The 26,838-nt window shown below is 64.7% G+C and overlaps 3 protein-coding genes across 4 annotated transcripts; 1 reads left to right on the top strand and 2 right to left on the bottom strand.

Annotated features, from left to right (window-relative positions):
- Positions 1–890: 890 nt before the first annotated feature.
- On the top strand, positions 891–6,948 carry CNNM4 (cyclin and CBS domain divalent metal cation transport mediator 4). Of its 2 annotated transcripts, none has more exons than XM_048928280.1 (7): positions 891–2,339; positions 4,108–4,251; positions 4,334–4,474; positions 5,220–5,389; positions 5,529–5,628; positions 6,247–6,422; positions 6,502–6,948. In XM_048928280.1, the coding sequence occupies exons 1-7, from the start codon at positions 908–910 to the stop codon at positions 6,694–6,696; spliced, it is 2,358 nt and encodes a 785-aa protein (XP_048784237.1). In that variant the 5' UTR covers positions 891–907; the 3' UTR covers positions 6,697–6,948. The 2 variants fall into 2 exon arrangements, with proteins under 2 accessions (XP_048784237.1, XP_048784236.1); XM_048928279.1 differs by having other exon boundaries at positions 4,331–4,474.
- Positions 6,949–7,816: 868 nt separating this feature from the next.
- Positions 7,817–9,785, bottom strand: ANKRD39 (ankyrin repeat domain 39). Its single transcript, XM_048928033.1, has 4 exons — positions 9,115–9,785; positions 8,942–9,045; positions 8,659–8,862; positions 7,817–8,565 (listed from the first exon to the last, which is right to left on the bottom strand). Exons 1-4 carry the CDS (start codon positions 9,212–9,214, stop codon positions 8,428–8,430), a joined length of 546 nt encoding a protein of 181 aa, XP_048783990.1. The 5' UTR covers positions 9,215–9,785; the 3' UTR covers positions 7,817–8,427.
- A 521-nt stretch (positions 9,786–10,306) lies between these two features.
- SEMA4C (semaphorin 4C) lies at positions 10,307–23,608 on the bottom strand. The gene is given in 15 exon segments (XM_048928259.1): positions 10,307–11,555; positions 12,244–12,314; positions 12,401–12,558; positions 12,632–12,747; positions 12,817–13,039; positions 14,706–14,850; positions 14,921–15,096; positions 16,869–17,020; positions 18,780–18,896; positions 18,986–19,082; positions 21,201–21,299; positions 21,404–21,466; positions 21,581–21,697; positions 21,699–21,730; positions 23,486–23,608. Coding segments are annotated over 15 exon segments (2,496 nt in total). The 5' UTR covers positions 23,595–23,608; the 3' UTR covers positions 10,307–10,734.
- Positions 23,609–26,838: the final 3,230 nt, after the last annotated feature.

The raw sequence follows: 26,838 nt of genomic DNA, 5'->3' as shown, positions 1-26,838 counted from the left end.
CCCAGCCCCGCGCGTCCATTGGTCAGCTCTCTCGGCCCGCCTCCCAGTCCCGCGCGCTCATTGGTCTGCTCGCTCCGCCCACGGCGCGATGCTGACGGATGGCTGGCTGCACGGCGTGGCTGTCAGATGGGGGAGAGGATAATGCGCGCAGGGGGTGATGGGGCTTGAATTAAAGGACACTTCCGGGATAGAGGTGCGGCTAGATCCCAGCGCGGGCCTGGGGCTTCCTGGGCGTCTCAGTTTTCCCAGCGTTCTGGGTGCTGCCTACGGGTCCCAAGGAGCCTTTTGAATCCTGTCCGTGTGTCATACTGACCTCAAGAGTCCAACCCCGGCGGGTTATGTACTCCCCTCAAGGTCTTGCCCTTAGGTTCTAGTGCCCCCAAGGGGCCTGGGTCCTGCAGCACAGATCCCAGTGCCCGCCTCCAAGGTCCTGCCCCCACCCTGGATCCTGTCCCTTAGGGCTTAGTACCTTCCCGCTCACTAAGTGAGGCAGGTATTATAGATCCTAGTGATCTCACCGCCGCTTTTTGTTCCTCAAACTTAGTTCGCGTTGCAGGTCATACTGCCCTCCATCTCCATACCCCGCCCTCCACTCGGGCCTTATGCCCCACATCCAAAGCCCTGCCGCATAGTCCCCACCCGGGCACCCAATGCCCCTCCTTTCCACCTCTATCAATCCTCTTTCTGTGTGCGTTAGCCGCGGCCGCAGCCACAACGCACCACCTCCTGGGGGGCCCACGAAACCCCCTCCCCCTTTAAGCCTCGCCATGCCCCTTTTAACACCGACACACCCTCTTAGTAGGCGTGGCCAAAACCGGAAGAGGGGTGTGACCGCCCGCCGCGGGAAGGGGGCGTGGCCTGGCGGCGGGCTGACGCCACGGGCGCGCGGCGGCCGCGAGCCACCAACATGGCGGCGGGCGGCGGGCGGCGGCGCGGCGGCAGCCGGGGCTTTGGGGCAACCCGCAGCTCAGCAGCGTCGCCGCCTCCGCTCCTCCCTCCCCTGCTCCTCCTCCTCGCCCTTCCCGGAGGCACCGCGGTGTGCGGCGGCGGGGAAAGCGTGATCCTGGGCATGAGGTTGGAGGAGAGCACCAAACCGGCGGCTCCTACGAGAGGCCCGATCCGCGTAACGGAGGGCAGCGAGCTGCTGCTTCGCCTTTACGGCTGGGGGCTGGGACCGGGCACCGGGCAACGCGTGGCTTTCGCCGAGCTCCGCCCGGCCGGCAACGCCTCGACGCCCAACGGGACGTGCCCGGAGCGCTCGCAGGACCTGGTGGTGCAGGGCCTGGTGGGTTCCGAGGCTGCTGGAGGCTCTCAGGACACCTCGGCTCTGCTCCGAGTCCGGGTGCAGCCCCTGCGTAAGGACGAGCAGGCCAAGACTTACGTGCTGTGCACGCAGAGAAAGCCCGGCTTGCCTTGGTTGCCTCACCAAGGAGCCGACGGCCACATCGTGGTGGTGGAGGAGAAGAAATCCCTGCTGCCCCTTTGGCTGCAGGTGATCCTCATCGTGGGGCTGTTGGTGCTGTCGGGGATTTTCAGCGGGCTCAACCTGGGTTTGATGGCGTTGGATCCCATGGAGCTGCGCATCGTGCAGAACTGTGGCACCGACAAGGAGAAACGTTACGCCAAAAAGATCGAACCCATCCGGAGGAAAGGGAATTACCTGCTGTGCTCGCTGCTGCTGGGCAACGTGTTGGTCAACACCACGCTCACCATCCTCCTGGATGACCTCATCGGTTCGGGCATCGGCGCCGTGGTGGCTTCCACCATTGGCATTGTCATCTTTGGGGAGATCGTCCCCCAGGCGCTGTGCTCGCGGCACGGTTTGGCCGTGGGTGCCAACACCATCGTGGTCACCAAATTCTTCATGCTGGTGACGTTTCCTCTCTCCTACCCCATCAGCAAGCTGCTGGATTTCATCCTGGGCCAGGAGATCGGCACCGTGTACAACCGGGAGAAGCTGGTGGAGATGCTGAAGGTGACGGAGCCTTATAATGATTTGGTGAGGGAGGAGCTCAATATGATCCAAGGGGCCCTGGAGCTGCGCACCAAAACGGTGGAGGACGTGATGACCCCGCTGCAGAACTGCTTCATGATCAGCAGCGACGCCATCCTGGACTTCAACACCATGTCTGAGATCATGGAGAGCGGCTTCACCCGCATCCCTGTGTACGAGGAGGAGCGATCCAACATCATGGACATCCTCTACGTGAAAGACCTGGCCTTCGTCGACCCCGACGACTGCACGCCCCTCAAAACCATCACCAAGTTCTACAACCACCCCGTCCACGTTGTTTTCCACGACACCAAGCTGGACGCCATGCTGGAGGAGTTCAAGAAGGGTGAGAGGAGTGGGGGAAAGCTGCTGGGCTGCTCCTTGGGGGGCTGCTTTTCCTTCTGGCTCCGGCAGTGCGAGGCCAGAAGCAAAACTTGGGCTCTCTGGCAGCTCTCCAGGGCTGCACGGCTTCGTGGGGCTGGCGGGGACGGGGAGGACGCAGAGTCCGTGCTGAAGATGGGGCGGCTGTTTCAGTGCCCGTCTCTGTGGGATCTCTGTGGCAGCACTGAGGGGGCAGAGCTGTCCCTGCAGAGCACCCTCAGCTCGGCGCTCGCCTCTGGAAACATTGGGAGAGTGTTTACTTGCTCTTCAGTTTTAATTACTGGCCCCGGAGGCCTTTGAAACGCTGTTGTGGAGTTGCATGGCTCCTTGCTCGCTTTGGTTCCCTCCTTCAAGCCCTTCCTCGCTCCCCTGGCTTCCCACTGGCCCTTAAAGCCCATGGGGAGGGGCTGAGCCGCCGTGCACCAGCCTGGGACCCCACTGTGCCCGGCAACCCCACTGCTTCCCCAGCTCCCATTAAGCTCACGGCTGCATCCTGCTGGCAGTGGGGACGTTTAGGGGTGCAGGGCGGTCGCCTGCGCTTCGTGCTGGGATTTAGGGGATCTGGCAGTTCCTCCTGCAGCCAGAGCTCTGCTGCAGCTCGGGACAGGATTTAGCAGATCCAAGCCAGGCTGATCCTTCAGGGTTAGAGTCTGGAGGCTGCACGCTTGGTTCCTGCCTTCTTTCTGCACCCACGTTCTCCCTGCGCCCCAAGATATTGTCACGCTTAATGGCAGCTCGGCTCCCCCCTTCCCAAAGCCCAACAGAACGGGAGCAGGGCTGAGTTCTGCCTCCCCATTGCTGGAGCTGGAGCTGGCCCAGCTGCTGGCGCTGGCTTTCCCTCCTACGAATCCTTATTAAAGGATTTGAAGTGCAATCGCTCTGATTACAAAGCCTCGACGGCCCTCGCTGCTGTTTGCTGCTGGGTCAGAAATGGGGAGCTGGCAGCCTGGCTGTGTTTGGGATCTGGGTCAGCCCCCAGGTCCTCTCTCCAGGGTTGGAAGCGTTGGAAATCCGCTGAGCAAAAGGATGGAGAGGTGAAAGCAGTCGGCCGCGCTCCCGATTGCCCTGCCTGCAAGGAATGGTGCCATGGATGTGGCACAAAAGCTGGCATTGGGGTGGCAGATCCTGCAGCAGCACTCGGTGCTTGTCTCCTCTTCCTGCTCCTCTTGGTGTGAGCACAGCACGAGGCTCAGGGCAGGGAGGGGATGCTTCACCCCTTGGCCTTCGTTAGGTGTGGGGTGCTCCCCTCCCGTCCCCTCTCTCAAAACCCTGCATTGCAGAAGGGGAAGCCCAGGGTTTCACCCGGATCCAGCACTTTTGGGGTGCAGCTTTTGGGATGCGTGGGGATCGTGGGTGGCCTCGAGGGTGTGAGTGGGATCTCTGCCCTTTGCTTTCGTTCCCTCTGCACCCGTGGGGAGGAATCGCGTCCTGACTCAGCAGGGCTGGTCCCGTGTGAGTGCAGGTGACACGAGCCAGGTCCTTGCAGATCACAGCCCCTTGGCTGCGTCTTTGTGGCTGAGCCCTTCCCTCACAACCGGTGTTTGAGGTGTCCCCAGTCCTGCGGGTGCCTCTGCCCTTAATTGCTGTCATTAAACAGGGAAGGAGCGCCCAGCCCAGGGCTCCTTTGGATCATAATGTCCTTATTGTCCCTGCGCAGGGAGTGTGGTAGGGCTGAGCCCATGCTGTGAGTTGACCGGAGCGTGTCTGTCTGACGTCCGCCTGTCTGTCTGCAGGGAAGTCACACCTGGCCATCGTGCAGAAGGTGAACAACGAGGGTGAGGGGGATCCCTTCTACGAGGTGCTGGGGTTGGTGACGCTGGAGGACGTCATCGAGGAGATCATCAAGTCGGAGATCCTGGACGAGTCGGATGCTTTTGGTAGGTGTGGGGCTCAGCCCCGCGTCCCCACAGCGTGTGGGGGAGCTGGGTGCCACCTGCCGCCCTGTCACCCCGATAGCAGCCGATGAAAACCGCAGCAAGAAGCGGACGGGCAACCAGAAGGGCAAGAGGGATTTCTCAGCCTTCAAGGACCCCGTCAATGAGCAGAAGGTGAAGGTTTCCCCGCAGCTGCTGCTGGCTGCTCACCGCTTCCTGTCCACGGGTGAGTTGTTGGGAGCGCTCCGTGTGTCCACGTCAGCTCTGCGCTGCTGCTCCTGGAGCCACGAGGCTTCTGTTCCCTCCTCGTTGCTCTGTAGCTGAGAAATCGTAGAGGTTTTGCATTTTTGCCTGCGCTGCTGTTATCCTCCTTGCTGTCTATCTGTCGGGGGGAGCCCTGCTGGCCCCATGTCCCTGCAGGAGGGGGATGTCGGTGCAGCAGCCTCATCCTGCTGGGAGGATCCCTAGGATGGGGACATGAAAGCACCAAGGGCGCTGCGTTCCAGCAGGGGCCAGAGATTGGGTGGGAGACCTGGAAGCGAGGAGCTGTGACCATGACACCCTGCTTTCTTCCCCTCTGTCCCCAAAAATGAGGCTATTTGCCCAGCAGGAAGGCCCTCTCCACGTGCTGGCACGTGTCACCGTACAGCTGGGGCTGGGAACCTGGGTGCTCTCCCTGTGGGGCTGCTGGAGGTGCCAGACCCGGGGGGGCAACACCCCAGGCCATGTTAACGTGGCACTGCTTGTCATTCCCCCGGGGCTGCAGGGGGGATCTGGCAGATCCTGGTGCTCCTGGAGGAGGAAAAAAGCTCCTACAGGGTGGCAGGGAGGTGTTGTGAGGCCCAGCCCCGGATCCAGAGCGCTGCCCCGAGGGGCGGACTGTTCATCTGCATCCCTCAGCACCTCCGTCTGCAGGGCTGGGAGCAGGGGCAGCCCGCAGCTCTGAGCCCGTTTTCCCGTCTCGCTCTCAGAGGTGACGCTCTTCACACCCAACTTCATCTCTGAGAAGATCCTGCTGAGGCTGCTCAAGTATTCCGACGTCATCCAGGAGCTCAAGTTTGACGAGGAGAACAAGAAGTCCCCGCACCACTTCCTCTACACCAAGAACAAGGCTGCCGACTACTTCATCCTCATCCTGCAGGTACCACGGGCTGGCAGCGTCCCTTGGCTTCCATCGGTGTGATGCTGCCCATCACCAAAGCCACGGGCAAGCTCCTTCCACCCACCCCAGTGCCACAGGACGTGGCGTTACGGAGCCTGACGCTGCCTCTCCCTCGCAGGGCAAGGTGGAGGTGGAGGCTGGGAAGGAATGCATGAAGTTTGAAGCAGGAGCCTTCTCCTACTACGGGGTGATGGCCATCAGTCCACCTCCTGTATCGGGTGAGCACCCCAGGGTTCCCCAGCGCGTCTCCAGCCCCACCACAGCTCCATCCTGCCCTCTGCCATCGCCCAGCGCTCTCTTCACGTTGTCCTCTGCTTCTGTCATGTTGTCTCTCTGCCTGCCAATCCTCAGCCCTCGGGATATTGTTTGCCAGGCTGAGTTAACTCAGCATTTGGTGTCCTCAGCACCCCAGGCCATGTTAACGTGGCACTGGTTGTCTTTCCCCCAGGGCTGCACGGGGGGATCTGGCAGATCCCGGTGCTCCTAGAGGAGGAAAAAATCTCCTACAGGAGGAGAGGCAGTTCCTCAGCCTCTGTTGGGCTTTGAGGGACAGCGCTGAGCTCCTGCTCCCCCTCCTGGTGTCACGAGGGTCCTGTGCTCCCCTCACCCACCCCATTTACTCCCCCCTGTGGCTCCAGAGGTGGAGCAGGGGAACCCACCTGCACTGGGGCCGCGTCCAGGTGGCGAGGAGATGCCACCCTCCCTGTGCTTCATACGGTTCATCCATCACCCTTGCCTTGCTGAGCACATGCTGTCCCCATCGTCCCCCTTTGATCCAGCGGGACAGGGAGCAGCAAAGGGACCGAAGTGGTTCTGAGCCTGTCCCCATCCCACAGAGACCCGCTCCCCATCCCACGTCAGCGGCCTCAACCGCTCGGCCTCGCTCAGCTGCCACGAACGCTCCGACTCCATTTCATCCCCGGTTGGTGGCAGCAACAACCAGCTCAGCGCCGTCGCCCCATACGTGGCCGACTTCAGCGTCCGTGCGCTCACCGACCTGCAGTTCGTTAAGGTGAGGCCGTGTGGGGCTTGGGGGGGACGGGGACCCGTCTGCCGTGCCCCCGCCTCACAGCGGCTTTGCTTTGGCGCAGATCACGCGGCAGGAATACCAGAACGGTCTCACCACGTCGCGCATGGACAGTTGTCCCCAATCTCCGGACAGCGGCGCTCCCAAAACCGATCTGCAGGAGAAAACAGAGCCGGCAGATGAAACCACCAGCCTGCTGAACGAGAGGAACTGCCTGGGCCGCCGCAGCACCCACGGCCCCATTGAGAACTCCATCTGAGCCGCCCGCGGGCCGGGGATGCGCTGGGAGCCGCACACGGTTCCGATGGGAGCGGCGGAGGAGGGACAGCCCGGCCCGGTGCTGCTGCTGCTCGGGGACGGCAGGACGCAGAGGCGGAGGGCCCCCCGTTGTGGCTGAAGCCTCCGCTCGGTGCAGCTCAGGGAGTTCAGGTCCCGCAGGCCGGGCCTCCTCCTGCCAAAACCAGGCCCAGGCCCACCGCCGCCATCTTCCCCTTCCCTTTCCCCCCTCTTTCCCCCCCCCCCCCCCCCCCCCCCCCGAGCCCCGCCATGAATGATGGAAGCGATGCAGAGGAGGGGGTGATGATGTGACTCAGGGAGTGCCGCAGCCCCGGGGTGGGGGCTCGGGGGGGCACACAGCTAGCGACCAAAGGACGGCGGGGGGGCAGCCCCTCCGTTGGGGGTTTCTCTGACCCCCCCCACCCCCCCATCACTGCTCCCCACCCCCACAAAGCACAATCCCCCGGTGATCGCCGTTAAGTTATTGGGAGAAGGGGAATTAATTGCGTTAATCATGTCGCGACGATCAGGGCCTGGTTCTGCTGCGGGGAGACGCTAGGAATAATAATAATTAATAATAATGAACCACGGTGAAAACCCTTTTTTTTATTAAATCTTCCTCTATGCAAACCCATTTCCCCCCTCCCCCCCCCCCTCAACCCCCAGCTCAAGAATCTGTATTTATTTTCGCATCAGGTTTGATTTGTATATTTGGGGAAGGGATGCTGGGCCCTGCGCGGCCCCACGCCCCTCCCCTCCGGGTTGTGGAACGGATTATGGAACTTTATTTTATTTTTTGCCGGTTGGTTAATAAAATTCTCTATCTTTGTGTCGGGCTCGGCGACTTCGGGGGTGGGAGGGGGCGGAATGGGGCGCGGCGCCTTTAAATCCCACCGAGCTGTTGTTTACAGCGCCGCGCGGGGGAGGGGGTGGCGGTCGCCGATTGGCTGTGACGAGGAGAGCTAGCAAAACGGCTGGCGATTGGTGGGGAGGGTGAGGAAAGGGGCGGGACGAGTGCTGAGTTCCGGTGTTTCCATGGCGACGGCCGGCGGAAGCGGAAGCGGCGGTGTATAAAGGTGCAGCGCTCGGGGGGCGGTCCGGTATTGTCTTAGTTCTGTCGGTACGGTTCTGGGGGCTCGGGACGGTACACGTGGAACGGCACCGAGGGAGGAGTGAGGGGCCGACGTGCTCAACAGCCGCGCTTTGTCGTTCCTTCCTGCAGGCGAGACCAGGCCGCGTCCAGCAGAGCGGAGCGGGCGGTGAGGCGGAGCGAGGCCTCGGCGGCTCCCCGCGCCGTTCCTGCCGTCGGCACCGCTCTGTCCCCCCCCTTCGTTGCTCCCCGTGGGGACGCCGTGCTCCCTTTCTTCTATCAGCACTACCGACCCATTGCTCGGTCTTTGGGGCTTTTTGTTGAGTTCTTCCTTTTTCTGAAGCAATACGCGCTGCTGGAGGAGCACCGCTCTGTCCCGGCAGCACAAAAATTGAGGTTCCCGCCCCACCCCCTCCCCAGGCTGTGCAGTGGCACTCTGGGCCAGCGCTGTCCCCACCCTTGGCACCACCGTCATCCTTTTGCCACCCCCGTGGTGACCCCACGCCCCGCCAGGCGCAGTGACAAAGAGGCGGACGCAGCATTCGGGCCCAGAGCTTTGCTTTTTTTTTTCCCAGCGGGGCCGTTTCCCTCTGCCTCCATCCGCGGCGTCCTCGCTGCCTCCCTTCATCCCTCCAGCAGATCCCACACCGCGGGGTCGGCCGTGTCGCGGGGCCGCCGTCCTTTAGCATCACGAGCAGCCAGCAAGGCAGGGCTGTTCTGCAGCAGGAGGACGCAGAGCTCCCGGTGACCGCGCTCCGCCGCCTGCGTGCGACCCACCGTGGGGATGCCACCAACACCACGGGAAGGCGGACCATCCCGTCAGGGGCGGACCGTCCCCTCGCTGCCACCACGCACCTTATGCAGGCTGGTGCGGCCGTCCCCGTCGGCGGCGGCGGGGTCAGCGCCGTGCGCCAGCAGGAGCCGCGCCACGGCCACGTGCCCGCAGTAGCTGGCGCGGTGCAGGGCGGTGGCCCCGCCGGGCGTGCGGGCGTTGCAATGAGCGCCGCGCTGCAGCAGCAAGCGGCACACACCCAGGTGCCCGTTGCGGCTGGCGTAGTGCTGCGGGGCGGTGGGGAGCGGTGAGCTCAGGGGGCTCACGGTCTCCCGCTGCCCTCCCGCTGCTTCGCATATCCCGTACCAGGGCGGTGTACCCCGCCAGGTCGGGCTGGCTGGGCTCCCCGCGCCGTTCCAGCAGTTGCAGCACCCGAGCTTCGTCCCCGTCCCGCGCCGCTGCCCAGATCCCTGCGGGCGGCGGGAGGTTAGAGCAGGGACCGGTGCCCTCAGCTCCCCCCCCCGCCCCGAGGCGCGCACCCCGCTCGAAGTCCATCTCGGGGAGGCTCTGGTGCACGCTGGGCACCGCCACCCGCGGCGGGCAGCACGGCCCCGGCGGTGAGCGGCGGCCCGCCGCCATCAGCGGGGCATGCAGAGCCGAAGGGAGCCGAGTGGGAACGAGAGGAGCCGAGATCGGCCGAATGGGAATGGGCGGAGTCGAGGGGGAGCCGAAGGGAGTCAAGAGAGAACGAAATGAGACGAAGGGAAACGAAAAGAGCCGAGGGGCAGGCGAAGGGAGTTGAATGGGAACGAAAGGAACCGAGGAGAATCGAAAGGAGCCGAGGGGAGCCGAAGGAAGCCGAGTGTAAGGAGAGGAACCGAGATCGGCCGAGTGGGAATGGGCGGAGTCGAGGGGGAGCCGAAGGGAGCCGAGTGGGAACGAAAGGAACCGAGGGATGACCGAGGAGGAACGAAGGGAGCCGAGTGGAACGAGAGGAACCGAGATCAGCCGAGTGGGAATAGGCGGAGTCGAGGGGGAGCCGAAGAGAGCCGAGTGGGAACGAAAGGAACCGAGGGGTGACCGAGGAGGAACGAAGGAAGCCGAAGGGAGCCGAGTGGGATTGAAAGATGTCGAGTGGAAACGAGAGGAGCCGAAAGGAGCCGAGGGGCACCCGATCGCCACGGCCCCCCCCCCACCCCATGGCGCTGCCCACGCTGCGTGCCCCCCTCCCCCCGGGGATCCCCCCGCCCCGCTTCCCACGGCCCTGCCGGGACCCCGAGGCCGCTTCCGGCCTTCCCGTCAGCCCTTCCCCCCCCAAAACACACACAGCCCTCCCTTCCCCCCCCCTCCCTTGGGAACGGCGCCGCGAAGCCCTTTTATAGCCCCGAGCGCAGCCCTTTCCGTGAGCTCAGCGCTGGGGGGGGGAGGGGGGAAGGGCGGGGGGGGGGATGTGATTTTTTTTCCTCCTTTTTATTATGAATATAGAAATACCCCACGTGCTTACAGCAAATAAATATATTTCGGTAACAAATAAATTACACTGGGGGGGGTTGGGGGTGGGGGGAGGCATACAAAAGGGGCAGCGTGCAGGGGGCGGCGGGGGGGGGGGGGGGTATGTACAGGGGGGGTGGTACAAAAATTCTCAGGGAGAAAAAACGATGGGAATTGGCCCAAAAAGGGCTGGTGGGGATGGAGGAGGCGGGGGGGGGGTCGGGTTGGGGGGCGGGGGGGGTGGTGGTGGGACTTGGGCCATAACGGGGGTCCCCAGAGAGGCCCCAGCGCCCAGGGCTGCGTCCCCTCGGCCAGGTCTGGGATGCGGACCCGGGGCAGGTGAGGGTCCCAGGCACAGCCCCGGCACTCAGGGCTGTCCCCGAGGTGGGACGGGGCCCCCAGCGTCCCCAAGACGGGCGACAGACCCCCAACTGCAGTCCCTGCAGCCCGCGACGATCCCTGGGCTCGATCCCAAAGCTCAGTCCCCAAAAGCGGGCGACGTTTCCGGGTCCCAATGGCAGTGACATTCCTGGGCTCGGTCCCCCACGGCAGTGACATTCCCGGGCTCCGTCCCCAGCCGCGGTCCCGGGCGCAGTACCGAAGGCGGTCGCGGTGCCCGAATCCCGTCGCGATGTCCCTGAGGTAGGTGCAGCCCCGCGTCGGGCGGCTCAGACCGAAGACTCCTCGGGGTTGGAGTCGGGCAGGGGCTGACGCTGCTGCAGCTTTCGGCGCAGCTCCTCGGCCAGCTCGGCGCACGGCGGCCGCTCCTCGGCGCCCAAGGCCAGGCGGATGTAGCCGTTGGAAGAGGAGCCGCGCAGAGGACCCAGGTGGATGCGGGTGGGAGAATGCAGCGGCTGCCCGGGGATGGCGGCCGGCGGCGAAGCTGCACCGGGCGGACCGCCGTTGCGGCACACGGCGTGACCCGGCACGATCTTGAGCGAGCCGTCCGAGCAGTAGTAGCTGGACGGGTCCCACAGCTTCTCGTCCGAATCCGAAGCGGCGCTGGGCACGAAGCGCGGGCTGTGCGGCTCCTTGGGCAGCTCGATGGGGTAAACCAGGGTGCTCTCGATGGCCTTGGCGCCTTTGCCCAGCTCCTCGCGCAGCCTCCTCCAAAGCGACAGCACGGCCAGCAGCAGCACCAGGCACGCCGCGCCCAGACAAACGGCCACGACCCACGCCAGCCCGGCGCTTTCCAGCGGCGCCCGCGTCTCCTGCGGCGCCCCGGGCAGCACGGCCACCCGGTACGCCTCCCCGCCCAGCCGGGCGCCGCGCTCCTCCGCCACGCAGCGGTACGTTCCGCTGTGCTGCGCCCCGGCGCCCGGCACCACCAGGGCGCGCAGGTGGCCGTCGTGCAGAACCAGCGCCTGCTGGGCCGGCAGAGCGCGGCCTTCGAAGGTCCACAGAGCCTGAGCCAGGTTGGAACCCAGGCGGCACGTCAGGACCAGGTCGGTGCCCGCCGCCACCGTCACGTTCTTGGGGGTGATGGCACCTGCGGGGAAGGGATGGAGGCGTGATGATGGGGGCAGGGCTGTCCCTGTGTGTCACCTCCATGGGTGGAATTGGGGTGTTTTTCCACCATCCCACGGATGGACGGAGCTGGGTGTCCCCACCGCACCACCTCCATGGAGCTGGGGAGTCTGCCATGCGCCGTTCCCTGGGGATGGAGGTGGGGTGTCCCCACCATGTCACCTCCCAGGGATGGATGGAGTTGGGTGTCCCCATTGTGTCACCTCCGTGGAGCTGGGGTGTCTCCCATGCCCCATTTCCCATGGATGGAGTTGGGGTTTCCCTACCCTGCCACCTCCCATGGAGTTGGGTGTCCTCCATGTGCCATCTCCCATGGATGCAGTTGGGGGTCTCCCCACCACGCCACTTATCGCGGAGTCGGGTCCCCCCCTGTGCCACCTCCCATGGAGCTGGGGAGTCTCCCATGGATGGAGAAGGATCTCCCCTCCGTTATCCATCACGCAGTCGGGTTTCCCCACCACACCATTCCCAGGAATTGGGGTGTCCTCCCTGTGCCGTTTCCTATGGCTGGAGCTGGGTGCCTCCACGTGCCACCTCCGCGGATGGATTGGGCCGTCCCTCCCCTGCCACCTCCCACGGATGGGGTTGGGGTCTCATATCCCCCACGGAGGAGCTGGGTGCCCCCATGGACAGCGGGGGTCCCCCCTCACCTTGTGTCCCCACCAGCGGCATGGCGCAGGCGCGCGTGTCGGAGCCCAGCACGTCCTGCACCAGGTGAGACCTGCGGGACGAGGAGGAGGAGGAGGAAGCAGAACAGGTGAGGAAGGCTCCGCGGCACGGCACAGACCTGCGGCGGCCCCTCCTTACCCATTGAGGCCATCGGAGCGCACACAGCGGCTGCCGTTGCGGCTCCACGCGCAGTAGGGATCCCGCGCCAGGACGCAGTCGGCACAGGACTGGTAGCGGCCGCAATCGGCCACGGGCAGCTGGGCCACCTGGAGCCGCGAGCCGGCGAACAGCAGCTTCTGCAAGCGCACAGACGGGCGCTGAGGGGACGCCCCAGGAGCCGGGAGCCCAGCGGCGCCGCCGCTCTCTCACCTTCCGCCCCGCCAGCACCAGGCTCTCCACGGGCTGCGCCGGCTCGAAGACCTGCAGCTCCTCCACCAGATGAACGTGGGAGCCCAGATTCAGCGCCTTGTGCACCCAGCCGTCACCTGCGAGGGATGGCATGCGGCGAACCCCGACCCTCCTGGGCGCCCGGCTCCGCGCCCCTCTCCCCGTACCTGTGCCGACAAACAGCACCTCGTACACGGCCCCGTCCAGCCCCGCCACGCGGTCCACCACCAGCTGGGTGAAGTTGGAGTCCTTCTTGAGCAGCAGCGGGCGGCCGCGCTGTGGCAGGACCGGCTCGTCCATCAGCGGGTGCTTCTTGGCAAAGTTCAGGGTGTTGTCCGGCAGCGCCAGCGAGTTGGGGAAGCCGTTCTGCCGGTGCCAGTCGGTGATGCACTGCGGCAAACGGCGCGCTCAGATGCCAAGTCCCCACCGCCTCCTTTCCCCACGTCCCCGTGGCCCCACATCCCTGTGTCCCACTGGATCCATTTCCCCTGTCCCCGTTTCCCCACGGCCCTGCGGCCCCACATCCCCATGTCCCTACATCCCTGCGTCCCCGTGTCCCCACGCCCCCATGGCCCCACATCCCCATGTCCCTATCTCCCTATATCCCTGTGTCCCCGTGTCTCCATGTCCCCACATCCCCATTTCCCCACGGCCCCGCAGCCCCACATCCCCATGTCCCTACATTCTTGCTTCCCCATGTCTCCATGTCTCCATGTCCCCACATCCCCATGTCCCTACATCCCCATGGCCCTGCAGCCCCACTTCCCCATGTCCCCACTTCCCCGTGGCCCCACATCCCTGTGTCCCACTGGCTCCATTTCCCCTGTCCCCGTTTCCCCACGGCCCTGCGGCCCCACATCCCCACAGCCCCATGTCCCTACATCCCTGTGTCCCCGTGTCCCCACGCCCCCATGGCCCCACATCCCCATGTCCCTATCTCCCTACATCCCTGTGTCCCCGTGTCTCCATGTCCCCACATCCCCATTTCCCCACGGCCCTGCAGCCCCACATCCCCATGTCCCCATGTCCCTACATCCATGTCTCCCCATGTCTCCATGTCCCCACATCCCCATGTCCCCACATCCCTGTGTCCCCACGCCCCCATGGCCCCACATCCCCATGTCCCTACATCCCCATGGCCCTGCAGCCCCACTTCCCCATGTCCCCACTTCCCCGTGGCCCCACATCCCTGTGTCCCACTGGCTCCATTTCCCCTGTCCCTGTTTCCCCACGGCCCTGTGGCCCCACATCCCCACAGCCCCATGTCCCTACATCCCTGCGTCCCCATGTCTCCATGTCCCCACATCCCCATTTCCCCACGGCCCTGCAGCCCCACATCCCCATGTCCCTACATCCCTGTGTCCCCGTGTCCCCACGCCCCCATGGCCCCACATCCCCATGTCCCTACATCCCCATGGCCCTGCAGCCCCACATCCCCATGGCCCCACTTCTCTATGGCCCCACATCCCTGTGTCCCACTGGCTCCATTTCCCCTGTCCCTGTTTCCCCATGGCCCTGCGGCCCCACATCCCCACATCCCCATGTCCCCACCTCTCTGTGTCCCAGTGTCTCCATGTCCCCATGTCCTTACATCCCTGTGTTTCTGTCCCCATGTCCCCACATCCCCATGTCTCCATGCCTCAGTCTCTCAGCATCCCTGTGTCCCCGTGTCTCCATGTCCCCCACATCCCCATGGCCCTGCAGCCCCACATCCCCATGTCCCCACATCCCTGTGTCTCCATGTCCCCACATCCCCACGTCCCCACATCCCTGTGTCCTTACATCCCTGTGTCCCCCATGTCTCCATGTCCCAGTCTCTCAGCATCCCCATGTCCCCACACCCCCATGTCCCCACACCCCCATGTCCCCCACATCTGTGTCCCCATGTCCCACAGAGGTCATTTGGAGCCATGCAGACGTGCCACTGAATGGGGATTCTCCCCCTCCCTGCACCCCATGCCTTGTGCCCCACATCCCCACCCCAAACCCTCATCCCACCCCCCACCCCCCTCTCCCCCCTCTGCCCCCAGCCCCCCCCCCCCCCTCCATCACTCACCGCCCCGGGCCGGGGGCTGGGCACCTCATCCGAATAGCGCCCCCATTTCTGCGCCTGCTCCCGATACTCCTTGTAGGGACCCTCAAAAGCCTTCTTCACCTCCAGGATGTGGTAGCGGCACACGGCCGACACGTCCACGTCCCCCCTGCGCACACAGAGCCTCAGCGGGGCGCCGAGACCCCCGGCCCCCCCCAGACCCAGGCCGTGCCGCTCACCACCGCGCCTGGAACACCCCGAAGAAAGCCGTCTCCTGCCAGCTGGCGCCAGGCAGGGTGAACACGGCCTGCAGCCGGTTGAAGTGCAGCTGCTGCTCCGGCGCAGAGCAGAGCAGCCGCGCCTTCAGGAACGTCGTCCATTTCTTCTGCAGCGTGCGAGCGCCGCCGACGTCGCCCTGAAGGTGAGCGGCACTGAGAGCCCGGCAGCACCGCAGGGCCACCCTGTGCCCTATAGAGCCCTGGAGGGCCACCCCATATCCCACAGACCCCTTATAGGGCCACCATACATCCTACAGACCCCAGTAGGGCCACCCCATAACCCACAGACACATATAGGGCCACTCCATACGTCACAGACCCCCTGTAGGGCCACCATACATCCTACAGACCCCTGTAGGGCCACCCCATATCCCACAGACCCTTGTAGGGCCACCCTGTACCCTATAAACCCCTGTAGGGCCACCCCATATCCCACAGACCCATATAGGGCCACTCTGTACCTCACAGATCCCTATAGGGCCACCCCATATCCCACAGACCCCTTATAGGGCCACCCTATATCCTACAGACCCCTGGATGGCCACCCCATATCCCACAGACCCATATAGGGCCACTCTGTACCTCACAGATCCCTATAGGGCCACTCCATACGTCACAGACCCCTGTAGGGCCACCCCATATCCCACAGACACATATAGGGCCACCCCATATCCCACAGACCCCTGTAGGGCCACCCTATATCCCACAGACACATATAGGGCCACTCCATATGTCACAGACCCCTGTAGGGCCACCCCATATCCCACAGACTCCTGTAGGGCCACCATATATCCTACAGACCCCTGTAGGGCCACCCTGTACCCCACAGATCCCTATAGGGCCACCCCATACCTCACAGACACCTATAAGGCCACCCCATACCCTACAGATCTCTATAGGGCCACGCTGTACCTCACATACCCCCATCTCCTAACAGGGCCACCCCACTCCTCTCAGACCCCTTATAGGGCCACCCCGTCCCCCATAGACCCCTTAGAGGGCCACCCCGTCCCCCATAGACCCCCTATAGGACCACCCCACTCCTCTCAGACCCCTTATAGGGCCACCCCGTCCCCCATAGACCCCTTATAGGGCCACCCCATCCCCCATAGACCCCCTATAGGGCCACCCCACACCTCTCAGACCCCTTATAGGACCACCCCACTCCTCTCAGACCCCTTATAGGGCCACCCCATCCCCCATAGACCCCCTATAGGACCACCCCACTCCTCTCAGACCCCTTATAGGGCCACCCCGTCCCCCACAGTCCCCTTATAGGACCACCCCACTCCTCTCAGACCCCTTATAGGGCCACCCCATCCCCCATAGACCCCCTATAGGACCACCCCACACCTCTCAGACCCCCTTTAGGGCCACCCCATCCCCCATAGACCTCTTATAGGACCACCCCACTCATCTCATACCCCTTATAGGGCCACCCCATCCCCCACAGTCCCCTTATAGAGCCACCGCACACCTCTCAGACCCATTATAGGGCCACCCTGTCCTCCACAGTCCCCTTCTAGGACCACCCCACTCCTCTCAGACCCCTTATAGGGCCACCCCGTCCCCCATAGACCCCTTATAGGACCACCCCACTCCTCTCAGACCCCTTATAGGGCCACCCCACTCCTCTCAGACCCCTTATAGGTCCACCCCACACCTCTCAGACCCCATATAGGGCCACCCTGTCCCCCACAGTCCCCTTATAGGACCACCCCACACCTCTCAGACCCCTTATAGGGCCACCCCACACCTCTCAGACCCCTTATAGGGCCACCCCGTCCCCCATAGACCCCTTATAGGGCCACCCCATCCCCCATAGACCCCCTTATAGGTCCACCCCACACCTCTCAGTCCCCTTACAGGCCGCCCCGTCCCACAGTCCCCTTATGGGGCCGCCCCATACCTTGCACACCCGCGCCACCCGTGCCACCACCTGCTCCGCATAGCAGTCGTACTCCACCGCCCTCTCGCTGAAGAAGAAATAAACCTTGTCGTCGTCGCCGGTGCTGCTGCCCGCGCTCTCCTGGATGAAGGCCGAGGCCACAAAGTGGGGCTCTGTGGGGACACATGGGGACGGTCGGATCGTGTGGGGTGGCCCCATATCCCTGCGTCCCTACAGCCCCACACCCACGTGTCCCTGTGCCCCCATATCCCCACGTCCCTCTGTCCCCCTATCCCCATAGCCCCATAGACCCCTGTAGGGCCACCCTGTACCCTACAGACCCCTGTAGGGCCACCATATATCCTACAGACCCCTGTAGGGCCACCCCATATCCCACAGACCCCTGTAGGGCCACCATATATCCTACAGACCCCTGTAGGGCCACCCCATATCCTACAGACCCCTGTAAGGCCACCATATATCCTACAGACCCCTGTAAGGCCACCATATATCCTACAGACCCCTGTAGGGCCACCATATATCCTACAGACCCCTATAAGGCCACCATATATCCTACAGACCCCTGTAGGGCCACCATATATCCCACAGACCCCTGTAGGGCCACCCCATATCCCACAGACCCCTGTAGGGCCACCATATATCCTACAGACCCCTGTAGGGCCACCCCATATCCTACAGACCCCTGTAGGGCCACCATATATCCTACAGACCCCTGTAGGGCCACCATATATCCTACAGACCCCTGTAGGGCCACCCCATACCTCACAGACCCCTATAAGGCCACCCCACAGCCCCACGTCCCCATATGCCCGTATCCCTGCGTTCCCATACCCTTGTGTTCCCACATCCCCGTGTCCCCATAACTCCATGTCCCCACATCCCTGCATCCCTGTGTTCTTGTGCCCCCATATCCCACCATGTCCCCATGTCCCCCCATCCCCATTTCCTTGTATCCCCATATCCCCACATTTCCATTTCCCCATGCTCCCATGCCCCACATCCCCACATCCCCGTGCCCCACATCTCCATATTCCCATATCCCCATGCCCCACATCCCCGTGCCCCACATTCTCACATTCCTGTGCCCCACATCCCCACATCCCTGTGCCCCAAATCCCCGTGCCCCACATCCCCACACCCCCATATTCCCCACGCCCCACATCCCCAAACCCCCACATCCCAAATCCCCACATCCCTGTGCCCCAAATCCCCATATCCCCATATCCCTGTGCCCCACATCCCCGTGTCCCACATCCCCACGCCCTACATCCCTGTGCCCCACATCTTTGTGCCCTACACCCCTGTGCCCCACATCCCCACATCTCAAAACCCCACATCCCCACATCCCTACATCCCCACATCCCCATGCCCCACATCCCCATATTCCTGTGCCCTACATCCCTGTGCCCCACACCCCCTCACCCCCACATCCCCACATCCCTGTGCTCCACACCCCCACATCCCCGTGCCCCACATCCCCATGTCCCACATCTCCACATCCCTGTGCCCCACAGCCCCACATCCCTGTGCCCCTCACCCCCATATTCCTGTGCCCCACATCCCCGTGCCCCACATCCCCATGTCCCACATCCCCACATCCCCGTGCCCCACATCCCTGTGCCCCCCCACCCCCTTACCCCCACATCCCCGTGCCCCACATCCCCATATTCCTGTGCCCCACATCCCCATGCCCCACACCCCCCCACCCCCACATCCCCACATCCCTGTGCCCCTCACCCCCATATTCCCGTGCCCCACATCCCCGTGCCCCACATCTCCACATCCCTGTGCCCCACACCCCCACATCCCCATATCCCCACAGCCCCACATCCCCGTGCCCCACATCCCCACGTCCCACATCCCCACATCCCCGTGCCCCACACCCCCCCACCCCCGTGCCCCCCCCCGCACCGTTCAGCCATGAGGTCAGGTACTCGGTCTTCATGGAGTAATGCGGCCCCAGGTTCCGCAGGATGACGGGCTCCGTGCCCAGGAAGTTGTTGAAGGTGGCAGAGTACAGCTCTCCATCTGCAGGGCCGCCATGGGGCCGTCAGGGGCAGCCGGGGGGTCGGGCTGCCCGGCCCCGATGCCACCCGGGGGACGGCGGTGTCACCTACCCACAATGAGGCCGGTGTGGCCCTTGGTGGGGTCGTAGGGACATTTGCCCTTCCCGTCCTCGAAAGCCACGTGGTCCAGGGTGAATCCAGACAGCTCCTGTAGGGCACGGTGTGGGGTCAGACCCACGGATGGACACCCAGACGACCCCGGGATGGGGACAGGGACATCCAGGTAACAGGGGATGGGGGGCAGCCCTGTGGGACGTCCTGGGGACGGGGACAGCCCTGAAGGGCCACCTGGGCACCTCCGGATGTCCTTCCTGGGCACAGGGACGCCTCCAAGTGATGCTCCTGGGGATGGGGACACCGCTGGGTGATGCTCATGGGGAAGGGACACCCCCAAATGAGGGTCCTTAGGGATGGGGACACCCCAAAAGGGCACAGAGATGCCCCCAAATGATGCTCCTGGGGCCAGGGATGGCCTGAAATGGGAACAAGGACACCCCCAAGTGACATTTCTGGGATGGGGGCAACCAAATTGGGTAGGTGGACACCTCCAGATGTCCCTCCTGGGTACAGGGAGACCCCAAGTGATGCTCCTGGGGATGGGGACACCCCAAAAGGGCACAGGGACTCCCCTACACGTCCCTCCTGGGCACAGAGATGCCCCCAAATGATGCTCCTGGGGATGGGGGACACTGCTAGGTGATGCCTGTGGGGAAGGGACACCCCCAAATGAGGGTCTTTAGGGATGGGGACACCTCAAAAGGGCACAGGGACATCCCCAAATGATGGTCCTGGGGATATGGAGACCCCAAAAGGGCACAGAGATGCCCCCAAATGATGCTCCTGGGGCCAGGGACGGCCCGAAATGGGAACAAGGACACCCCCAAGTGACATTTCTGGGGATGGGGGCACCCAAATTGGGTAGGTGGACACCTCCAGATGTCCCTCCTGGGTACAGGGAGACCCCAAGTGATGCTCCTGGGGATGGGGACACTGCTGGGTGATGCTCATGGGGAAGGGACACCCCAAATGAGGGTCCTTAGGGATGGGGACACCTCAAAAGGGCACAGGGACACCCCTAAATGATGCTCCTGGGGATGAGGAGACCCCAAAAGGACACAGGGACGCCCCCAGATGTTGGTCCTGGGGATGGGGACACCCCAAATGGGAACCTAGACACCCCATGATGTCCGTTCTAGGGACAGGGACCCCCCCAAATGAGGGATGGGGACACCCCAAAGGGCACAGGGATGCCCCCAAATGATGCCCTTGGGAAAGGGACACCCCTGGATGATGCTCATGGGGCCAAGGACGCCCCCAAATGATGCTGCTGGGAACAGGGGCACCCCCAGATGGGCACAAGGACACCCCCAGATGTCCTGCCTTGCCTCGGGGAGACCCCAAATGATGCTCATGGGGACGGGGACACCCCAGATGGGCATGCAGATACCCTCAGATGTCCCTCCTGGGCACAGGGACGCCCCCAAGTGATGCTCCTGGGGATGAGGAGACCCCAAAAGGACACAGGGATGCCCCCAAGCGATGCTCCTGGGGCCAGGGACGGCCCGAAATGGGAACAAGGACACCCCCAAGTGACATTCGTGGGATGGGGGCACCCAAATCAGGTAGGTGGACACCTCCGGATGTCCCTCCTGGGTACAGGGAGACCCCAAATGATGCTCCTGGGGATGAGGAGACCCTAAAAAGACACAGGGATGCCCCCAGGTGATGGTTCTTAGGGATGGGGACACCCCAAAGGGCACAGGAACGCCCCCAGATGTCCCTCCTGGACACAGGGACACCCCCAAGTGATGCTCCTGGGGATGGGGACACCACTGGGTGATGCTCATGGGGAAGGGACGCCCCCAAATGAGGGTCCTTAGGGATGGGGACACCCAAAAGGGCACAGAGATGCCCCCAAATGATGGTCCTGGGGATGGGGACACTGCTAGGTGATGCTTGTGGGGAAGGGACGCCCCCAAATGAGGGTCCTTAGGGATGGGGCCACCCCAAAGGGCACAGGGATGCCCAGTTGATGCTCCTGGGGATGGGGACGCCCCCAAACGATGCTCCAAAGGACACAACCAGCCCCAGGCGATGCTCTCGGGGTCAGGGCCAGCACCCAAGGGACAGAGATGCCCCCAGAGAGGCACCCGGCCACCCCCAGCTGTCCCTCATGGGCACAGGGACGCCGCGTGCCGCACGCTGGGGTTTTAGGGGGGGTTTTGGGGGGAGTTTGGGGGGGGTTTTGGGAGGGGGCCGCACTCACGATGTAGGCACACTTGGGCTGGAAGGCGTAGGTGCCGCAGGCGTAGAGGTGGGAGCTGTTGTAGCTCTGCAGGAAGCGCACGTAGTTGAAGCAGTCGGTCTTGGGGGGGCAGAAAAGATGCGGTCAATGATGGGGGGGGGGGGGGAAGGATGGTGGGTCGCCCCACATCGCCTCCAGCCCCCACTGCACCCCCAGCCCCACACCTGGTTGTTTTTGCCCTTCTGGATGCACTCTGCTTTCTTCTCCATGGGGGCTTCCCATGAGATCTGAAGGCAGGGAAGGGAGAAAGGGGGGGGGGGCAGGAAGGGGGTGAGGCAAAAGCTTGACCCCAAAGCGTGGCCCCCCCCCCTGCCATCCCCCCCCCCCAGCAGGGGTCTCACCGCCGCTTTCAGCTCCACGCTGCCGGTGCTGAGGGCGAAAACGGCCTCGCGGGCGCCGACGTAGAGCAGAGCTTCGGCCTCATCCAGCGTCAGCGTGACGTAATGAGAGACCCCCCCCCCGCGAGAAGCGCCGCGCCGCCTCCCGCAGCTCTGCAACGGGGGGGGGGGGGGGGGTGACAACAGCACCCCCAATTGGGGACATCGGTGTCACGACGCCACCCCTGGCCCCGCTCTGAGCCCCCCGGGTGGGCGCTGCTGGCACCACAGGGATGGGATGAACCACAACCCCCCCCCCCCCCCCCCCGAAAAAAAAGCCCCACAAAGGGATCTTTGTGGCCGTGGTGCTGCTGGGAACACTGCGGCCTTTGGTGGGGTGCTGAGCCCCCCCCCCCCATCCCGCCCACCCCCAGGGGGAAAAAGGGGCCTTTGAGAGCAGCCAGAGGGGGGGGGGAGCGCTGGGATGGGGGCAGGGGGTGGGGACAGGGTGGCGGGGGGGGGGGCGGGGGGGGGCGTGGGGCACAGGGTGGGGATGGGGGGGCATGGGGGGGGCATGGGGGGGGCATGGGGGGTCATAGGGCACAGGGTGGGGACAGGGGGGCATGGGGATGGCATGGGGGGGGTGTGGGGTCATAGGGGCACAGTGTGGGGATGGGGAGGACATAGGGCACAGGGTGGGGACAGGGAGGCATGGGGGTGGCATTGGGGGGGGGATGTGGGGACATAGGGGCACAGTGTGGGGATGGGGGGGTTTGTGGACACGGGGCACAGGGTAGGGACGGGGGGGACATGGGGATGGCATGGGGGGGGATGTGGGGTCATTAGGGCACAGTGTGGGGATGGGGGACATGGGGGTGGCACAGGGGGAGATATGGGGTCATAGGGCACAGGGTGGGGACAGGGGGGCATGGGGATGGCATGGGGGGGGTGTGGGGTCATAGGGGCACAGTGTGGGGATGGGGGGGCTTGTGGACATGGGGCACAGGGTAGGGACGGGGGGGGCATGGGGATGTAGGGCACAGTGTGGGGATGGGGAGGACATAGGGCACAGGGTGGGAATGGGGGAATGGGGACATGGGGCACAGGATAGGGATGGGGGGGGACATGGGGATGACATGGGGATGGCATGGGGGGGGATGTGGGGCCATAGGGCACAGGGTGGGGACGGGGGGCATGGAGATGGGGGGGAGAACATGGGGATACAGGGCAGTGTGGGGATGGAGGGGGACATGGGGACATAGGGCACAGTGTGGGGATGGGGGGGGCACGGGGATGGCATGGGGGGTCACGGGGATGTAGGGCACAGTGTGGGGATGGGGGGGGACATGGGGCACAGTGTGGGGATGGGGGGGAAATGGGGCACAGGGTGGGGATGGGGGGGGACATGGGGGGCGATGTGGGGACATAGGGCACAGTGTGGGGATGGGGGGGACATAGGGGGGATGTGGGGACATAGGGCACAGTGTGGGGATGGGGGGTGGCATGGGGGGGATGTGGGGACATAGGGCACAGTGTGGGGATGGGGGGGACATAGGGGGGATGTGGGGACATAGGGCTCAGTGTGGGGACGGGGTGTTGGGGCACCGCTCTGGTCAGGGGACACAGCGCAGGGGTGGGGGTCTGGGGTCTGGCACAGGGACACTGGCCTGGCAAAGCGAAGGGGGGGACACAAGTGTGGCACGTGGGGCGCGGTGTGGGGCCATCGGTGCCCAGGAAAGGGGTCTCGGGGGTCTCAGGAAGGGGTTGGCACAGGAAGGGGGGAGGGGGGCTGCGCCATCATGTGGGAGTGAGGAGCAGCACGGGGTGGCACAGGGGACCCCGGGGCTGGGGGTCTTGGGGTGGTGGCACAAGGATGGGGACGGGGGGTGGGATGAAGGGGACCCGGCTGGGGGGGGGCACGGTACTCACCCGCATAGGGGACGGTTTTTCGGGGCACGGCGCTCCATGAGGACCCCGGGGCCGTGCTGGGGACCGGCGGCAGCAGGCAGGCGATGGCCAGCAGCAGGAGGGGGGCCATGGCACCGGGATGGGGTGGGGGGGGGAGAGGGGGGCGGGCCTGGGGACAACGGGGACAGTGGGGGGGGGGGGGGGGGGGGGTGAGGGGGAGGTCGGCCAACCCTGGTCAGGGCGACGGGGCGTCACCCAGGGGCGGCGTCACGCGGGTGGTGTGGGCACAAGGCAGGCATTGAGGGCTGGGTGTCACGAGGGGGGGGGCACGGGGCCTGGGGGGGGGGGCATCATTGCAAGCCTCCGTGAGCCCCATAGGGCTGCAGAGCGGCCCCATAGCGGACGCCCCCCGCTTGTTTCGGGCTGCCCCACAAGTGGGGGCCCTGCAGATGCAGCTTTGGGGAGGGGTGAAAGCATCGCTGCCCCCCCCCCCCAAAAGTTCCATCCCCGCGGTCACTCCCCCCCATCCTGACGCATCCCGGTGGGTCCGGGGGGGGGGGCCGTGCAAGAGGAAACCGGCCCTTCCTCTTCCTCCCCACCCCTGGAACGGCCTCGGTGCCCCCCAACCCCCAGCCCCCCCCGTGGGCTCGGTGCCCTGGGGGCGCCCCGCTGCCCCCCACCCAACGGGGCAGGATGGCAGGATGCGGCTGGGAATTGTTCTGCCCGCGGGGGGGGGGGGGGGGGAGAAGCAGGAAGCGGGGGGGGGGGCTGGGAAGGGCTTCCGGGAGGGTGGGGGGCCGGGAAGGGGCACCCAACGGGCGTGGGAAATGGGGGGTGCCCCGGATGGGGCGGCATCGCTATGGGGTGCTGTGGGTCCGGGGGGGGGGGGGGGGGGGCGCACAGGACGGGGGTGAGGGGGTCAGGGTGGCACGGCTGGTGTGCAACAGGCGGGGGGGGGGGGGGGGGGGAGGCTTGGATGCGGTGCCGAGAGGGGGTCAGGGTGGCAGCAGGGGGTCAGGGTGCCACAGGGTGCGGCGGGGGGGCAGGGGTGTGGGAAGGGGCTCGGGGGGGGCACAGGGATGGGAGAGGGCTGAGAGGGGGGGCTGGGGAGCCGTGGGCATAACTGGGGTTCCTTGGGTGCTATGGGTGCTGTTGGGGTGCTGTAAGTGTAGTTGGGGCGCCATGGGCGTAACTGGGGTGCCATGGGTGCTGTGGGGGTGCCATGGGTAAAATTGGGGTGCTGTGGGTGCCATTGAGGTGCCACAGGTGCCATTAGAGTGTTATGGGTATAACTGGGGTGCTATGGGTGCCATTGGGGTGCTGTGAGTATAACTGGGGTGCCATGGGTGTAATTGGGGTGCTATGGGTGCCATTGGGGTGCTGTGGGTATAATTGGGGTGCCATGGGTGCCATTGGGGTGCTATGGGTATAACTGGGGTGCTATGGGTGCCATTGGGGTGCTATGGGTATAACTGGGGTGCCATGGGTGCCTGTGGGGTGTCAGGCTGCAGATGGGGTGCCATGGGTATTGCTGGGGTGCTGTGGGTATCGTTGGGTGCTATGGGTGCAGTTAGGATGCCATGGGTATAATTGAGGTGCTGTGGGTGCCACGGGGGTGCTATGGGTACAGATGGGGTGCTATGGGTATAGCTGGGGTGCTATGGGTGCCATTGGGGTGCTATGGGTATAATTGGGGTGCTATGGGTGCCATTAGGGTGCTATGGGTATAATTGGGGTGCTATGGGTATAATTGGGGTGCCATGGGTATAATTGGGGTGCCACGGGTGCCATTGGGGTGCCACGGGTGCCATTGGGGTGCTATGGGTATAATTGGGGTGCCATGGTGCCATTGGGGTGCTATGGGCATAATTAGGATGCTGTGGGTGCCATTGGGGTGCTATGGGTGCCATTGGGCTGCCATGGGTGCCGCGGGCACACCCAGAGCACCACGGCTACAGCCGGGGGGTCGCCGCTATGGGGCCACGGCTGGGGCTCCGCGTACCGAGGCTGGGCACGGCGGTACCACGACCCGGTGCCGTGGGCGCTGCGCTCGGTGTCACCGCGCTATGGGGACGGCCAGGGGGGCCCAGAGCCGGGCCGATCCCACCCCCCCCCCCCCCATCCCCCCCAAAACACCGCGCATCCCCACGGCACCGCGCCCCGGGGGGCGCAGCGGAGGGTGGGGGGCGGCACAGCCGGGGGGGTTCGGACCGACGGCACCGGGATGGTGGTGATGGGGGGGAAGGGGGGGGGGGAACGGGAGCGGGGGGTCCGCGGGCAGCGCCGCCGTTACCGGGAGAACAAAGCGGCCGCCCCCGCCGCTCCGCCACAACAAAACCGGGCGGGGCGGGAGCCGGGGGGGGGGCCGAGAACCGGGGGGGGGAAAACGGGGGGGGAGGGCGGGGGGTAACTTACCTCGGGGCGCGGCGGGGCCGGGCGGGGGGGGGGGGGGAGGCGACGGCGGAGGCTCTCGGGGCGGCGGCGGGTGCGCGCCGCGCGGCTCCGCTCGGCCCCGCCCCCCTGACGTCACGGGGGGGTCGGACGGAGCGGGGCGGAGACCCCCAGCGCGGGGGGGTCGGGGGGAGCCCGTGTGGGGTGGGGGAAGCCGCCGTCACATCCCCGCCGCCGTGCCGCCTCCCCAGCAGCCGCCGCGTGCCTCGCGATGGGGCGTCCCCGATTATAAGGGCTCCCGTCCATCCCCATTGGGTTCCTATTACTGCCGGGCTTCCCCACCCCACGAGGGCTCCCCATCCATCCCCATTGGGTTCCCATCACTTTTGGGGTTCCCCATCTCCATAAGGGTTCACCATCCATCCCCATTGGGTTTCCAAACACTCTGGGGGTTCCCAGTTCCTATAAAGACTCTCCATCCATCCCCATTGGGGTTCCCATCACTGTGGAAGTTCCCCGTCCATCCCCATTGGGTTTCCCATCGCTTTTGGGGTTACCTGCCCCTAAAAGGTTCCCTATCCCCATTGGGTTTCCCATCACTACTGGGGTTCCGCATCCTCATAAGGGTTCTCCATTCATTCTCCATTGGGTTTTCAAACACTTTGGGGTTCCCCAACCCCTGCAAGGGCTCCCCATCCATCCCCATTGGGTTTCCCATCACTTTCGGGGTTCCCCATCTCTATAGGGCTCCCCATCCATCCCCATTGGGTTTCCCATCACTTTTGGGGTTCCCCGCCCCTATAAGGGTTCCCCATCCCCATTGGGTTTCCCATCCATCCCCATTGGGTTTCCAAACACTTTGGGGTTCCTCAACCCCTGTAAGGGCTCCCCATCCATTCCCATTGGGTTTCCTACACTATTGGGGTTCCCCATTTCTATAGGGCTCCCATCCCTCACCCATTGGGTTTCCAAACACTTCAGGG

This window comes from Lagopus muta, chromosome 27 (assembly GCF_023343835.1).
Source record: "Lagopus muta isolate bLagMut1 chromosome 27, bLagMut1 primary, whole genome shotgun sequence".
Classification (NCBI taxonomy): Eukaryota; Metazoa; Chordata; class Aves; order Galliformes; family Phasianidae; genus Lagopus; species Lagopus muta.
Note: the sequence above shows the minus strand (reverse complement) of the source record. Positions and strands in the feature narration are given on the sequence as shown.